This window comes from Perna viridis, chromosome 7 (assembly GCF_037379345.1).
Source record: "Perna viridis isolate PV_CMFRI_1.1 ecotype Kerala chromosome 7, ASM3737934v1, whole genome shotgun sequence".
Classification (NCBI taxonomy): domain Eukaryota; kingdom Metazoa; phylum Mollusca; class Bivalvia; order Mytilida; family Mytilidae; genus Perna; species Perna viridis.
Window position 1 is genome coordinate 41,268,512 of NC_142451.1, and position 18,533 is coordinate 41,287,044.

General features: G+C 31.4%; 1 protein-coding gene across 9 annotated transcripts in view; it reads left to right on the forward strand.

Annotated features, from left to right (window-relative positions):
• Positions 1-4,222: 4,222 nt before the first annotated feature.
• LOC148612734 (uncharacterized) overlaps positions 4,223-18,533 on the forward strand; it is an 83,287-nt gene continuing 68,976 nt past the window's right edge. For 5 of the 9 annotated variants that reach the window (XM_088594411.1, XM_088594408.1, XM_088594416.1 and 2 more), the window contains exons 1-3: positions 4,223-4,358; positions 17,091-17,161; positions 17,675-17,742. In XM_088594411.1, the coding sequence (XP_088450537.1) occupies positions 4,306-4,358; positions 17,091-17,161; positions 17,675-17,742 (192 nt within the window). In that variant the 5' untranslated portion in view covers positions 4,223-4,305. Of the gene's footprint in view, positions 4,359-11,398; positions 11,517-13,638; positions 13,791-14,762; positions 14,917-17,090; positions 17,162-17,674; positions 17,743-18,533 lie in introns of those variants that run through there. The other 4 variants (XM_088594409.1, XM_088594415.1, XM_088594410.1 and 1 more) reach the window with 4 other exon arrangements.

The window sequence follows — 18,533 nt, forward strand, 5'->3', positions numbered from 1 at the left end:
CCAGTACTGCACTGCAAGTCTGCTAACCCCACATGCCATTCTGAGGATTGTGAGCTGACATATGTAGAATCATGCTGATATATAGTCCTCTGCAGGTTAAAGTTAAGGTAAAGTCCAGAGGAGCCATTGAATATTGTGAAATTAGCATAGAAGCCTATGGGAAGTGGAATTAGTGGTTTTTAGCCTTTATTCAACGGGTCATAGTTTTCCTTTCCTCGTCTGTCTACCCCGGACTTGACTTTTTATGAGCAACTCGGCGGGTGTTTCTAGAAAAGCAGAGGACGCTTACCCTACCGGTGCACCTGGTCCATGCTCCCAGTTTTTAGTGGAGTCCGAGTTGCTCATTTACTTTTGTTACTTTGTATGTATGATTTTAGTTACTTTATGTTCTTTGTTGTGTATGTCTGTTTCTTTTAAATTCTTAATTGAATTCTTTTGGTAACCTTGGTTCCCTTGATTACTCTTTCGCTGAGCAGTCGGTCAAATCAATAAGACGTCGCGCAGAAGTAGTTTGATGAACTCGTGTTTAAATTACTTTTGAAACAGAACTTTTCTTTCATAATAAAAGAGCAAATTTAAGTTACTTTATTCCACTAGTCATTATGTTATTAACATTGATATTCATAAAATATGAAAATAACACACAGAAAGCTGTAAAGATATCGTGAAACTTGTAAAACTATACATGTATATAAGTAACAAGAAAACAGTTTTCTACATATCACTTTTTCAAACCTCATCAGATTTTCCCTAATTTTGTATGATAGAATTTCATGGATTCACCACAAAAAAAATCAAGACTTTAAGGCCATGGAAAATGTGATCAAAATGTTATATACCAAAATGGACGAATCGGTAAGAAAATACATGCATGGCATTGCTAGTGCCTATTTCAAAGTAACTTATATATTCTAAACAGTGTTTCTAAATGTGCATTACAATAGTTTTCTAAAATTCTGCTAAATGTTATTGATTCAATGATTAAAGCTGAAAACCTTTAACTTTTTTAAGTCCAAGTTATTATGTTACAATTTAAAAAAAAGTTTTTAAATGCTATTTTCTGAATAAGTATCACGAATCAGTCGCTCATTTTCCCCGTTCTCAGCATATATCTATAGTTAGTACGAGAGAAAACGAACGTCTGCCGCTGCATGCGTGGAGCTTGCTGCGTTCGAAGTATTCGCACCAGTTCTTAACTTATCCGACGTGATGACGACAAAAACTGTTTATCGCTATTTTGTTTAAAATCCCTTTGATCTTGCCATACGACAATTTTCAAACTCATGCCAGTCGATTGAGAATGAAAACTATCGCTAGTTTCTATGTCCCCGCGTGACATACAAGCAACGGCGTAGGAATATTTGACGACCCAAATAACCGTCTGTTTGTTTACTGCGTATGAAATAATGGCTAATTTGTGGCAATATTTTCTAGTCTACAATGGAAAAGGATTAAATACAGTAACTTACCCGACAAGAATGAATAAATCCCCAAATTATTCCACAAATTTTAAACGCGTCCGTCACAGTCAATCATTTTTTTTTTCTCAAAAAATGTGTATCACAGCTGCACAACGCACATGACGTCACTTAGCAAGTCGCCGAAAAATAGTCCCGTAAGGAAATTTCGGAGCGCTTATAAAACTTACATATTCAGGTCAGGACTATTGAAAATAAAAGAAAACTAATACCTTACAATTAAAAAAAAAAAACAGCGATAAACAGATTATATCGAATATTTTTTTCAACTCGCGGGAGTTTCTCATGTTCATCTCGCCTCGCGGGAAAGGCGCTCGACGAGATAAGCATGAGAAACTCCCTCTCGTTGAAAAAATATTAAATAATCTAATATTACGTTGTAAAATTTCCAGGGAGATTATTATCAAAACTGTTAGCGAAGACCTTAAATTTTGTGATCTCTTAGAGTGATTACTATTTTGTATTAAGGTTATACACTGATGCATTTGTTGCATTCATCATATTCGTTCTTTTTTATTCTGATGTATAGTAGGAAAATCAATATGATAATGATAATTGTTAGCCCTAGCATTTAAAACAGGAAGTGGTTTTGGCCAAACTTGAAATTACATGAATTGAACATTTTGAACATGTGTTATATATAATGTATAGTAGCTACAAATGTAGCTTACTGAATTGAAGTTATAAAGGGTTATGAAAATACAATTTATATGTCTATTGATAAGACTTTTTCTTTTTTCCATGCAATCTGATATAAAATTGGAAGACAACCTCAGTAATTTAGGATTTTTACTGTTAAACAATATACTTAGTTTTTTTTATAATATTAAACGTATCAAAGTTTTTTATATAAAGAAGAAATTTTCAGTTTTAGTTCATCTCTTAGTGTGTTGTATAGGTCACACTCAAATAAGAAATGTTCATCGTCTTCAATGTTAATATGGCATACGGAGCATATTCTATTGTCTTTTGAGATATTATCATAAGAAGATGAGAGCTAATTCTTAATTTGGATATCATGGATCTCTCGGCCTGTTTAGACAAATCATCTATATAATTTGGTCTAGTTCCAGACCGATAAAGTTTTCTATAAAAAGATAATTTTGAAGAATTACTGATATATGAATTTTGTTCTTGTAAATATTGATCTGATATTCTTTGTTTAATCATTGGTAACTTTATTTTTAGTGTATTTGGGTAATTCATTAAATAGCCAAAACCCAAGGTACTGAAGGTATAATTAGAAAGTTTAAGATCAACAGATCAGCGATCAAGATTAATATATCAAGAAAAATAGAGTTTAAAGCCGAATTTCCAACCCGTTGTCATAAAAATGAAAGGAAATGAAATAGTGCGGGTACGGTGACAAAGTTCATCGTGATATAGATGAATCATGCACGATATTTTTTTGGTCACGATACGATATGATACATTTGACTGAGGTTTCGATACGATACGATTTATATAGGTCAAACTTCAACTTTTTTTCAAATACTATGCAAAAAGTAAATTAGGATATGCCTTAGTTGCGAGGAAAATCCATTAACCTTTGTGAAGATCAAAGTAATAGATTCAAAGATTGAAGCCTGGCTTAAAGAAAAAATCAAAATTTTTATATAAATCTGCTGAATATTTTCTTATTCTAAATTGAAAAATATATATAGGATAGCATACTGTTTTGTATCGTATCGAAATGTACCGTATCATAACCCTTGTTTTCCTCTCGGATAAGGAAATTAGGCATGTAACGGAGAGATCTTCAGAAGCATATGCATGGGAAAACAAACAAATGCACATTTCTAATCAGAAGTTCTCATTATCCGAAGAATATTGGGGAAATCAGGTTATGTCAAAATACAATTAATCTCTTTTGATATAGACTGGGAGTAAAACTAGAATGGTAAAATGCTAACCATGCAAGTCTGAACAGTTTTGGTAGGTCCATCGGTGGGAGTGGAAAAGGAGGGGGGTGTTAATACCCTTCGGTTACAAAAAGTATCTTTGTTCGAGAATCGGGGACAGGTTACCCGGTAATTTTCTGGATTTTTTTTCAAGACATTCCCAGTTATTTTTGTTACCTGATCGGTCAGTTTTTAACGACTTATTTGAGGGTATCGTGATTAAGGTATTAATATAGAGGTTTCTTGATAATCTGCCAGGGAAAAACATTTTATGTAAGTAAATAAGTAAATAAGATTTATTTAAATTAAGGGCAAACATTGATCTTTCATCAACTGACAAACAAATAATACACGAAACAAGCACATAAAATATGACATGAAATCAGTACTGAAATATTCATGAATACCTATGTGATATGCCGAGGAATAGAGTAATCTATCTTTGACCAACCAATTTATATGAAATATGATCTCAGCTTGTTTTGCTTTCTTTGACCAAATATACATTTTGCTTGTAACACAAGATTTGAGAAATATCAATTTAACTTTTTACAAATGTCAAAATAATGGCTAGTCAATATAAGATTAAACTGATCTTCTTCAGACATGGCATAACTGACATATATATCTTTTGTTCAAATGCATGACAGATTAAAGTAGCGTCACGTTTAAAATTACAATTACTTATGCGAATTCTGGTATATTTAGATAAAATGTTTTTTTGTCAATATCTGTACCGAGTGATCACAGGGGAGCGTCTGGATCATTCGGGTTGTAGAAATTAATTAGAAACTACATATAAAATTTCTGTCTTTTAATCATTCAAGTGCGCATGTCCTTAAATTTGTGTCAATATGGCGGAAATTTACAAATTTGAACAGTAGACGACAGGGAAAATATGCCAATGTTTATCTGCTCGTGCTGCGATGGATTTAACGTGCGCATACGACAAGACACTACCCGTAGATTTAGAGGGAAGGTAAGAATCTGTCGTTGTCATCATTAATGACTTACACCTTCTCTTGAAAAAGTAAATAACACGGGTACTGACTACTGTGACAGTGCGATTGCGAGTACTCTTGATTACAGTACACAGGCCCCTTTGAATAGATACCATAAATGCAAGTATCAAACCACGAACTCATCTGGTCAAGGAGTAGTTCTCGCAGCAAGTCACAAACCACAAACTCTACTGGTCAAGGAGTAGTTCTCGCCAGCAGCTATGACGATGTACACTACTGTCAACACTAATTTTGATTTCTCCACTCTCCACAGTGGAGTCACCATTTCAAAAATTGTCTGTAATTAACTTCTCCTGTCTTTATGCCAAGATACATTTAATGGTTTTTATGTAGTTTAATAACATTTCTTTAATGGACAGAACAAATTATTGAAAACTATGGAAATTAGGCAATTTTATCCTGGTTTTTACTTTGATGGAGTCACAGTGGAGGACATGAGTGACTCCACTGTGAAGAGTGGAAAAATTGAAATTTTGATTGACAGTAGTGTATTTTGGCTTTTTTAATCAGTTTTTGCTGAATAATTGAGCTATTACACTTCAATTTTCATTTCTACTTCTATCTTCAAAAAACTGTTATCTACAACCTGAACTCTCTGACCAGCGCTATCCCTTAGGCCTTTCATTTCAAATATTTCATTGATCTAAAACATATATCTGTAATAAAGTCGTCAAGACTTAGAGATTTATGCGGAGGGGAGCAAGATTTCATACTTATTTAATCAACAATGGCATTTTGACTTTAAATGATCATAACTAAAAAAGGCATTGCGAATATCAAAATTAAACCTTCAGTTTCCAATAGGAGAGTTTTTCATGATGTCATCACTTACACATGTACCTGTTTTGGTTTTGGTTGGCATAAAATCCATTGAGTGGTATAGGGTATCAACTTTTAAATCATCATAACTTTTTCATTTTTGAAAATAATTGAAAAATATTTTTGGTTCCCAACATTGCAAATAAAATTCTTTTTTATCCATGGAATTTTTAAATAAATGTTCAGTAATCAGACTATATGTACATAAGATTTTAATTATAGTTTTATACAAAAATAGAGGTTTATATATAAATATCACTACAAATTTATTTTTTCAAGTAAAACAGTTACAAATTAATATACATAATATGAATTATTTTTTCTAAATGAAACATTTTTCAGAACCAAAATTGGATATAAAATAACAAAGTTATAAAGTTTTGAAAATTGGGATTCTAACCATGAAATTGTCAATTGTCTATTTAGTTGTTTATTTGCCAACCAATTTGACGCTTAATGATATGCAAATTAGTGAATATGACATCACTAATGAGATTGGCAAACTCTCCTATTTTACAATATCTTAGCTTCATGTTCATACCACATTTTTACCAAAACAAACAAAAACAAAAAGTATTGAACACAAATTAAGGAAAATAATTCAAAATTAAATTATTTTCACATTAACCTACATCTATCACAGTTTTTTTTTGTTTTTAAAGATAATTGACTTTATTTCTGATCATTTCATCAAAAGAGGAAAAAAAGTAGTTTGATAAATAAATGGAAAGGTCAGAGAATCTTCTTCTCCACTGCATGATACTTTTATCGATAAACTAGCTTATTAACATGTTTCTTATCTCTTTAACTACAGGTCTCTGACTAAATAAATTGGATTGGAAAGAAGGCTATGCCTATACCTATCCTCTCCAATTTCAAGGTTGCAAATACAAGCAAGAATGTTATAATTATAAGGGAACAGATATTGCTGATAAGTCCATCAGCAAGCCATTCACATGGACACTTTTACAACATACATGTATCTATTTTATTTTTAATTATTACTTTACAAATTCAGATTTGTGTAATTCCTGAATACAATGTATATCCAAGTACTACATGTAAGTTATCTGTTTTATTATGTGAATAGTCTGCCAATGGAGCTTCAGTTTGATACAAAAACAAAACAATGTGTTATGCAGATAATACTTAAAGTTGATTCATAAATGCATTGCCTTAGGCCTTATCTGGTGTTGGTGGTGGTCAAAACAAAATCGTATTGCCAGCATCTAATTCCTGGAGCCAGAAGGGATTATACAAACAAATTCAATAACCTACATATACATTTTGTATGTACTTTATCCTCACAAATAATTAAATATTAAGTCTTTATATTTTATCTTGGGGGACTGGACTTGAAGTCAAAGGGTTACTGTTAAAAGATACATGTACATTTACATATAAACCCTATAAGATGAGTGCATGTTTGTGACAGCATCTGTTTATTGTCTTAGAAGTTCACTGGTGATGTAAAAATGTATTAGCATTGACATAAAATCATTCGATTTAATTCTATGGCATTCAAAATCAGATAGTATTGCCTTTGGATTCATTTACAATCTGTAGCAGCGTTAAATTTTGGATCCAATATTTTTTTATATTGTGAGCAAATCGAACGGTCGTCCCTTAAATCATATTCTGTAAAAGTTTGTTTCATGTGTTGACTCATTGTCAACACTAAAAATTCCTGCGCTAGTCTGCACAAATCACAACAAATATTGGGAAAAATGACGGGTATGGGGCAATTCCAAATATGAATGGCATTTTTTGACACGTTTTCATAGAATCTTCACCTGTGTTTAGCTTTTTGTTCAGCACAAAATAGGCCTAATTGGTGATTGCTTTGACATTGTTAAGTCAACACGTTTTCTATAAATGGATACTTTGTTAAATCATCGTAGGTTGAAACGATGGTGAGTAAATTACTTGTTTTCAGTCACGATAAATATGACTTACTCTAAATATGATTTTTATTGTGCTGCAAAAGAAAAATTTTTCTTTTCTCACATGTCGATTACTTGTATTTGGTTATAACTATGATTTTATTATCTATTTTTTTAACATAAGGGTGGATCCGAACATTCAAGGGTATGGCAGCCTCACCCTTGAATAGCCTGTGGTGAACCCTGGATTATTTTGCAATTAAAATATCAGTAATGAAACTACATGTATAAAAATGTAGTTGATCAGTTAGAACCTAGTAAAGGTCCTTGTTTAGATGTAGATACAAATGATACTTCCAAGTCAACCACAAGTCCTGCTAACTCAACTGAAATAAAAAGAAACTTAAATGGCAAAAACATTGGTTGAAAGAATTTGCAGGGTTCTAACTAGGATTTTTACATGGTGAGTCCTGGGACTCGTCACTTTTTGGAAAGGTGAGTGCCTGATGAACTTGGTGGGTCCCACCCTTTTCCTGGTTTAAAACAAGTTCGAATGCTACATTCATTATTTTAGTGTGTACATAGTACTACATACATGTACATGTATGTACAATCATATGAAACCATATCTCACTGCAATTATTCTTATCATCCATATTTAATTGAGTAAACTCAGCATCTTTTTTTTTTATTTGAAAACCAACTTATTCTCATTGCTGGCTTCCTGATAGTAACTCAATACACAATGTGTATTTAGTTCCATGTACCTATATTTATAATACTAACATACCTGCCAACTTTTGAAAATCCCCATGGGTTTTTTTATGCCAGACAATGTATGAATTGACATTTTTGGTACATATTTTGCAAATTGCAGTGTTTGAATTTCAGGGGAAATACTTGATAAATGCAAGTTGAAATTCAGTTTTGCTAGTAGAAATTATTTGCACTTGCTAAAATTTGCCAGTGGAATTCTACATTGTATATTTATATAAAGTCCAGGAATAACCCAGAAAACTTAAATGTAGCGAATGTAAACTTCAGTACTTGCTAAATTTAGCTAGTGGAAAAAATTATGAAATTCAGTTCCTGAATTGCATGAGTTTAACTGTAGTAATGTATGAATGAGATAATCGCTATAGCATTATAGTACCTTCTTCCAGTTCTACGATATGTGCATGCACTAATATGATGAAGGTGAAACCTTTTAACTCTCCTAAAGAAAAATTAATTAAAAACAACTTTGATAATTTTTGTCAGCTCTGATTTGATATTTTATACTTATAACCTTTAAGTATGGCAAATTTTGTAATGATATATATTTGTCCTAAAGCATTATACTGATTGCCATGATCTAATATGTCTATTGGGCGAAATGTCCGGCATTCATAATGAATTATTGGTTGTCATGTTCCGAAATGTCTTTGGGTCGAATTGTCCGGCACTGGTTAACATTATGGTTCTTATACTTGCGAAACGTCTAAAAAGCTTTCTATTTTTTTTGCATTTAGTTTTGCTTCATTCTGTTCAATTTTGTATTGTTAGATTATGTTTTTATAGCGATTAGATTAATTTTATCGAATTGATCCGTTTCGATTCTTTCTTTTATCGATTATTTTTGTTTTGTTTTGATTCATTTTCGTTTCGTAATTTTTATGACCCGAGAATTGTGGGTAATATTGATAACGTAATTTTCGTAAACATCTGGGCGCCATATTGCAGACTATAAGGCCAATCCTATCTTGGAAAATCTATGATTCGATTTGTATTTAATTATCGAAACTAGCAAATATTTTCAGAGACTGGTTTGGCTCTCAATCACACATATACAAGTATACGCAAATGAAGCTGCCATTATGCTGTTTTTCAACTCCTGAAAATGCAGGTACAAACCGGATATTGATGCTTTTTCATGCCATAAGTATACAGAACCAAGTTGATAATACAACCATAAACACTCCCTTTGGGAGTGTATAATAGATTGAAGTTTGTGAGCCCTCTTTTTAGATCACCTGGCCAAAGACCAAGTGAGCTATTGCCATCACTTGGCGTCCGTCGTTGTCGTTAACAATTGTACAAAACTATTCTCTTCTGAAACTACTTGACTGATTAGAACCAAACTTGGTATAAATGTTCCTTGGGGTATCCTGCATAGAACTGATTTGGGGATTTTTGATTCTTCGAAAAACATGGCTGCCGTTACTACAAAAATAGAACATAGGGGTCAGACAGTAGTTTTTCACATATATCTCCAAAACCTTTAGGTTTAGCTAAATTCTGATGTAGGGTAAAAGTGTTTAGCATGATGAGATCTATTTCTGATTGAGTTTTGGTTTTAATCCGTTAAGCCATGTTGGAGTTATTGCCCTTTTTCAACAATTTTTGCTATTTTTTAATGTTATTTCTTTCAAAAATCTTCTCCTCTGACACTACTTGACCAATTGAAACCAAATTTCGTATGAATGTTTTTTGGGGTATCCTGCATAGAATTGATGTGGGGATTTTTGATTCGTCGAAAAGGATGGCAGCCATTACTAAAAAATAGAATATAGGGGTCAGACAGTAGTTTTTCGCATATATCTCAAAACGGTTAGGTTTAGCCAAACTCTTTCAATTGCTGACATTATCCTTATTATAAGGCCTTCAAAAGTCTTTGGGGATCAAAGTTGTCAGGCGACTCCTTGTAAGAGTTATTGCCCTTGAAAGATGAATTTTTTTTTTTTTTTTAGTTTTCAGCCAATATCTTCAAACCTATAATAGATAGAAAGAAACTTTCATTTGCTGAAATGATCCTTATGATAAGTCCTACCGAAGTCTTTTTGAGTCCAAATTGTTGGACTTCTCTTTGTTAAATTTATTACCCTTGAAAGACAGACTTTAACCCGGTGAGCAATTCAGGCTCCTGGTAGCCTCTTGTTTGTATATGTAATGTCTGGGTTTGAAGGTTTATTTTTCACAAAACCATTCAATTCGATTGGTTAAATGGTTTCTGACATTGTCATCTTCAGAACAAATATCATCAATCCAGGACTAATCACATTTTTCATTGAACTCACAAAATATTTTTAGGACTCAACATTTTCTAAAGTGCTGAGTCCAGGACTCATCATCTTCAGATTATGAGAACTCTAATGTTAAAGCATGCATACATTAAGTCACTCAAATGTATCTGTATTAAATTTGACTTTTTTGTTATTTGAGAAATCAGTTACTGTTACTCATATTGTTTACATTGACAACATGTTTTGAAGTTCATATGGAAATAACTCTGAAAGTCTGTTTATATACATGTACATATACATTTACTACAATAATACAATATACATGTAAGCCAATTCCCTCTGAACCCTTATGTTGGATTTTATTGAATTTTGATAAGCTGATACACAGATGTGTATATTATTTCTTAAATTTACATGTAGCCATAACAACCAGTAAAAATAGTCAATTCACTTGTATCAGTATTTTCCCAATAAATTTGAAATAACGTGTAAAGTGCTTACTGGCATACATATAGCATGTATATTTTGTAGCTCTTCAGGTTTTTTTTCCCCTAAAATTGTCTATAGTCCATTTAAATTAAAATTTGTTTCTGATAGCACAGTGATAAAAATTACAGCAATGCATTTAAAGCTCTACAGTACAATGTATATTGGCCTGTGGGAGAACACTGCTGGTTTGTACAAATGTACATGTATCAGAGTAAGATATGTACATTGTACATGTATATACAAACATATACATGCATGGTACCGGTATATAACTCAGAAAAGTAAATGCACTATGTGCATATTCTTGAAAATAAGCCTACAATAACATTCATTACATGTACACGTCATTAGACAAATTTACACCAATGCAGTTCACTTCTGATTCCTGTAATGTATTGTTTAAATCATGGATCTCAACATTATGTACATTTTGATACAGTTGTGTTAAAATGTACATGTTTTTGTACATCAGTATAAAATTGTTTAACAAGCCATTGCGTATCACAAATTATGTTGCTCTCTAAGTTTTGATAAGCAAAATTGAGTTATCCGTACCATAGTATTTGTACATGTGCTGAATCATAAGAATGTGTCTAAACTCAAGAAAATTTACAGTATTATCAGAATAAATATATTTATTTTAGAAGCCCTGAGCAGTCTTTGATTGTAAATCCCATTTCTCTATCTATAAATACAACAGAAACAGTGAGAAAAAGATCTAAATGTAAACAAGAAATTCTTGGTTTGGAAATGGTGTTATTGATTAACTAAGTGTTCTGAGATGCTCCCCTAACACCCCTCATCAGCATCAATATACAACTTCCTGTGATAATTCAGACAATGAAAGGATGTTGTGATTGTGATTTAACACTTAAATAATTAAAATGGATTATTGGAAGTCATTGACTTGGCCAAAACAAAAGTAAATATGATTTTACCTCTATTTTTATTTGGTAGTGATGATCTTTGCATGTTATCTTTTTGAAGAGAATCTGAAGTGCTTGAACTGTAAGTGTATTATATACAAATGTACATGTATATAAAATACACATAACTGCATGTACATGTATTATGTAAATTGAAATTACTCTTTAAAAACAAAAACAAAAAAATACTAATAGTAACTGTACATGTACATGTATGCATTTACACTAATATACATGTATGATTCAAGAAATATACATGTACACATGTATGTTTTGTATTACATGTACATAATTTTTAGGTGTATATTTAGCACTCCTCATATGAGTAGAGGACATGTTTATTAATGAATTTAATCATATGCATGTACTTTATGAATGAATTGTATCTTCTTCAGTATTATGAGTGTATGAATTGAGGTAAAAAATTAAGTTCTAACTTCACGTAGAATTCTCTTGAAGTAGTCTTTTTTTATTTTGAAGGACTACACTGTGCATGTAAGGGTTTCTTCAAGAGTGTAAAACTTAGAAGTCAGTAAAATATTTCTTCTTTTAGGTTTAATTTTTTTCCTTTAGAAGATTTTATTAGGTGTAGATATATATATGTAACATGAATTTATTAAATTTGACCATCATAATTGAAAAAGTAAAATAGTATTTTATTTTTCACCTTATTTTGTAGTTTAGCTGACTTACAAATTTACATCATGCACACATATTTGAAGTGTACTTTAAACAAAATGTGTAACAATGTAAATGTTCATATTGTACATGTATCATGATGTAAACTGCATGAAATTTTTTGTATTTGAAATAAAATTGGGAGAGTCTACTTTACTTTACTCTAAAAGGATGATAAAACTATGTGCATATACTTGTATATGACAGTTTCAAGTAAAGTAATATTTCATGTGAGTAATATTTCACGTGCCTTTAATATACAGAATTAAATAGATATGACATGTAAACAATAAAGCCATAAAGAGCTTAAACCTTGATATAATTTACACAATAATGCTGACCCCCTTAAAATAATATCACATCAGTAGAGGGTAGTATTACTGTTTATCTCTGATTTATTGATTGATTCTTACACCAACTTGGATGCCATGTACATTTCATAACTGACAGCTGTCTATATACCCTGATTTATCTCCCTTGTGTAGTGTCCAATTAGTCTGTGCCTAATTGGAACAATTAACTGATTACTTAGAATGTGGTCAGTTCAGTTGGATGTGGAGGAGGGGGTACCAGTTAAGTGACATGTACATGATCTTGAAAGGAGTACAGTATGGATTAACTTACAGAAATGTACAGTACATATATACTGTAATTGGAATAAATTAATACAGATACACTGTACAGATGTTATGATGTACATTTCTCTGTTATCTCAACTTTGAATGGTTGTGAATATTCTGTCAAAATTGGATTATTAAACCTACATTACATAGCCATAAAAAATATGGTATATTGGAGAATATCTACACTGTACAATATAAGGAGCTTTGAAGCATAGACATACATGTATTTGTTCAAGTTGATGCCTTATTTGCCATTTCTGTGTTAGTACAGACATCACCTCACAGATTTTACATTTGTCGTGAACTGCATTGGCATGTACATGAAACATGTATTGGTTTTTGTGAATATTGCAAATGTAGTTCATTTGGCAACATGTGAAATAATGCAGCATTGGTTCTTTTAATACATTGTTCTTAACCTCATGGGATTCAAGACAATAAAGCAACTCATATCAAAACTAATGGAGTACTCTGTAAAATAAAATTAGATAGGAAAAATTGCCATTTTGGAGCATTATATCTTTTTATTATGAAATACTGATATTTGCTCCATGTTTAAAAATAGAATTATGTTTTAATGTCATTTTGGAGAATACTTACTTTTTCATGTGGAATACAGAAATATACATGTACTGGATTATTTCAACATCAGATTTGTTGTAACTTTAAAATGAATGTAAATGCATGTTACAATGATGAACAAGCAAATGACGTACTTTCATTCATATAAATACATGTTTCCTGGTCGATATTACCCAACAGGACAAAGATTAATAATTGTTCATACATGTAATCAAAACTTTTTGATGCAGTTGGTGAACTTGTGACTGTCTATTGACTGATTCCAATATACAATGTATCTGGTAGATGATTAGATATGATCATGTACTAAGATGATTTCAGTTTGAATGTTGGAAGTTCTCTTTTGGATCAGTCGGTGAAATTTCTTGGATGAACCATGTATAGACGGTAAGTCTAACAGGAAAAGATGATGTAGAGGTGTCTGTGCTTGTTCATGGCTATTTCATTCAAATGCATACATGTTCATGCATGTAAGCTGAGATAAAAAAAAATAGCTGCAGTTTTATTTTTTTTTATATGGCTGGAGAAAACATTATGGTTTTGTATCCTTAGAGTTCACTGTGAAGATACCTTGTACTTTTAAATAGAGTAATGAGTCGGTGGATTTTGTTTACTTGTACAGGTCAAATTTAACATCAAAGGCAATGTGAACACATGAATTTTATAATTTTAGCCATAAATTCCTCAGTTTTGGTACCCTGCAAAGGATTGTATATTGTTTCATTGGTTATAATAATTATTGGGACTACCTTTTAAATAGCAAAAATATGTCTCGTGTGTTTACTTTGGAATAACATCAGGGTATCAAATATCACCATTATTTTATTGCTGTATTTCATAACCACTTAAATTTGTACATGCAGTTCATTGTGATACATACAGCATAATTGTAGACAATTTGCCTTTTTAAGTTCAATGTTTAATTTGCACAATTTATATGAAATCATTTAACATTCAGGTTTTCTTAAATTCTTATTTCACTAATTAAAACTTTACACAAAACATACTGTCCTATATTAATTGTAATCACAGTGCAACCTGTCTAAACAGAACCCCTTTTGGACTTAAAAATTTGTCCACTTTAGACAGGTGTATGGTTTACCAAAGATCAAAATACATTTGAATTTGTATAAAAGGACTTTCATAAGTGTGTGTTTAGACAGGCTTTCAGATTACTCAGGGTTCAGTTTAGACAGATTTCATTGTATGAAATTCTGTTTAAGTGAAAGTGTGGTGTATTGGGACTATTAGATTTAAACTATTTATCTATGGGTATTGTTTCGGTCATGTGTATTGGTAATAGGATAGGGTATGCCTTTATACACCCGATTAAGTCACGATCAATACCCAATAATTATATCTGATTCTCATCTAATTGATCACCATACTGCCACACATTTTACGGATCAGTGGTACTTTGTTCATGGACTGAGGGCTGCAGGCCGTTGTTTGTAAACGGTCCAAAATTTTGTCATTTTGGATTTTCACATTATGACTGACAATTTGAAATAAGGTAGGAAGATCTTGTGTCATGATTATATAAATTTTTATCTGATATTTAAACTTGGGTCAAAAATGTGTTACTTTAAGAATGTAAATTAGGATTAAATTTGTAATTATTGTTTTCTTCAGAGTTTTTTTTTATAATAGGTCTAAAATAAATTACTGGAATTTAGAATTATTAGACACATTGAAGCAATGTTAAGCTGTCAAAATAGATAATAATTATGAAGTTTAAAACTTTTATTGCAGTAACTACGACTAAAACAAGATGGGTACAAATAATGGTGAAAAATACACATGCATATATACATGTACTCTAAAAACGTTTCTTCTTTATGCATTGTATCACAGGTTGTCTCAGCTCGTACATTATACATGTACATTTATGTAGATGTAGACCTGAATATTTTTGTTTTTTTGAAAGTAATAAGTCCAGGAATAATATTTGGAAAGAAAACATTTTATTGCAAGTTGAAAACCATGTAATAATGTTTCGAAGATTGCAAAAAATGAATTGAAATGACTTTTGACATGAATGTGTCAGAGAAAAAAAACCCGTCAATTTCCTCCCTCCCTCTTTTTGTATACCTTGTGTATAGGAGCTGTAATTACAGTTCATAAATAAAATGTACAACCCCTTTTTTCTAAGAGGTGCTTTCCTACAATGAAACAAAGTGAAATCTCATGAGATACAAAAAAAAATGTAATTAGCACTTTGACTCATTAAGTTTAATGTTTTTTGCAATTGATGCCATCTGCTATCTCTACACTAGTTCCTGACTGAGTGTTGTCTCTGTTTAATCAATAAGACATACATATTGTTACATGAGATTGTTAGGGCAGATGGTCTTGTAGTATCTGATGGGGGTAATCTGATTAATTTTACTTTTCAAAGCTGCATTTTAAAGATTTCAAACATGTAGATCAGAGGAAAAAATAAGGTCTTGCCATGAATGAATTGTCAAAAAAACACTGAAGCCTGCTGTATAGAGTTATTCTGTATTGAATTGTCAAAATTGATTTTTACATGTAGTTCATAATTGTATTAACAATAGAACGAATTCCATAGTATGAAATAAAGAAAAGGTCCATTTAAATCATTCTAACCTGTGTTTACAATTTTTTTATGCTTTTGAGTAAGTCACTGTCATATTACTTTCTTTTGTTTTTTGTTTTTATTTTGCCAAAATAAATTTTGCTTGTCAATTTTATTCTTTTTGCACTCATTTCTTGAAATAGCAGGGTTTTTTTGTACATAATGTACTTTGTTCTGGAAATATAAGACAATTTCCATGTTTTTGCACTTTGTTGTTTTTCATAAAATCTAAATGAGCGAAATCATTTGTATATACACGTACTTCAGCCATAACAAATCATAAATTATTGAAAAAAACAAAAGTTCATACTAATTTACTTGTATATTATCTTATGTGAAAGAAAGTGTAGATTAAAAATTTGATCTTGTTGTCCCAATTTAATGTTACTTTTAGTATGATTGCAATAGCTAAACATCAGCCTTAACCTCAGTAACTGTACCATATATATCTTGTTAAATGGTAAAGCACTTTAGAAATATGGTACCATTGATCTGACATTTTGACCAAAATAATTCTGTTTATTGATTAGATACTTCAAGACTGATGTTAGTCTGAAATACAAGCCTTTATAGACATTCATTTCCATATAAATATCTTTCTAGGTGAAGAAAATTGTAGTCAATTATTTACAAAGGGTGTCTAAAGTTTCAGTAATTACTGATGAAAATTGGTTTGAATGGTCTATTAATTTGGTTGAAAATTGAGACCATATTGGGCTTTAAATATGGCTGCTGGTTCTTAAATGGGATTACATGTAGTAGATCTCTATTGTACAACAAAGTTTGATGAAGATAAAATGAGTGAAAGATTAAGTTCAAAGAGAATGCTTGTAATGTTGTCTTAACTTTGAATTTGTTACTTTAGAAATACCAAACTTAAGATATACATGTACTGCAGCAGTTCTGTCTGTCTGTCTGTCAATACATTGTATTGTATTTATTTTTACATGTACATGTAACTTATGCTTTGAAGAAATTCAACAATTTGTTTAAAGAAACTTTCTTGATGGTGTGAATTTGTAATTTTCCATCCTACTTTTTTTAACGTACATGTACATTTAAGTACATATTTATTGTCTCTTTTTCAGCACCAATGCCAATGTTTTACATGACGTAACATTTGGGAACCACATGGAGTACCCAGACGGCTCAGTACCCAGTAAGTACAATAGTGCATGAACATATTTCATGGTACTTGGTAGGGATAAAATGTTATTCAGTACATTACATGTATGTTCTGAAAAAAACTTAAATCCAAATAAACTGCAATAATGAGACTTCCTACAGAGTGGTCTGAATATATTTGATTGAAAGTAGGGGCTATAGAATGCAGTTTTCTGCCTGTCAAAAACAGTTTTCAGGGCATGACTTCTGAAAATTGTGCTTTTTACATGAAATCTATACACCTCTTAGAAATAAAAGATGTGTCTCTTTTAAAGTGCTGATGTATTAGGATTTTTTTAAGGTTTAAAATTCTGGCAAAACTTACAAAAAGAAATCCAGAGGATTGATACAGTGTACTCTGGAACAACACATTAATGCAGTTGTAAAAAAAATCTGAAAATGTATTCACAGGAGGTTGTTAACCACATGAGCTATGACTATTTGAAAATTTTTAAGATACATGTACATGTATACATGTGGTTTATACATTGATTGTTTCTGATTTCAGTGGTTGCCAAGACCAACAGTGGGAGGATGTCCCCTGTCAGAGGCAGAACCATGAAGGAATATGATCAGGTAATACCTGTCTTAACCAAATCTCCATAGTATCATGATAGTGTTCAGATTTGACAGGTGTTTTGGATTACACAGGTTCAGACTGCATTATTTTAAAAACAAATGGTCATATCTTAAGGACATGACTAGTTTATATTGACTGGTAATCAGGGATGTCAATAGATGCCATCTACTGGTAAAATTGGACTGCTTCTAACTCATCTTTTTACAGCTACTCTATTTTTAAATATGGGTGAACTTTTGCAAAATTTTCATCAGTCTACCTGCTACTTTTTTTTCTTTTTACTGCTACTTTAAATTCAATTGAAATCATTGGTAATTGGTTTTTGCAGGGTTTTGTTCTATTGGAATTCCTTTGCCATTTCCATTCCACTAAAAGTAACCTCAGAAGCAGAAATTAGAAATTATTCTTGAATTATTTGTCACAAATGTGGCATTTCACAATGTAGTCCACTAGGTCCTGGTAGCACTTAAAAGTTTAGTACATCCTACTTGTAAGATATCACCAGCGAAAATAGACAGTAACTTATAGAATTTTGACACAAACAGATGAGTTAAAAAATCAAAATGGTTAAATTCAACTATTTAACTATGATTTTTGAAGTGGATTGGGCAAATTCCAGACTGATTCATTCACTTAGTAGGCTTCTTCAAGCTGTTTTTTGAATTTTACTTTTATCTGAGTATTTATTTTATTAGTTATCATCCATATTTCATGTCATGAGACTTCTGTACATAATGTAGGTGCCAGGCTTGTTAGATGATGAAAATGCTAATCACAAGTTTTATGT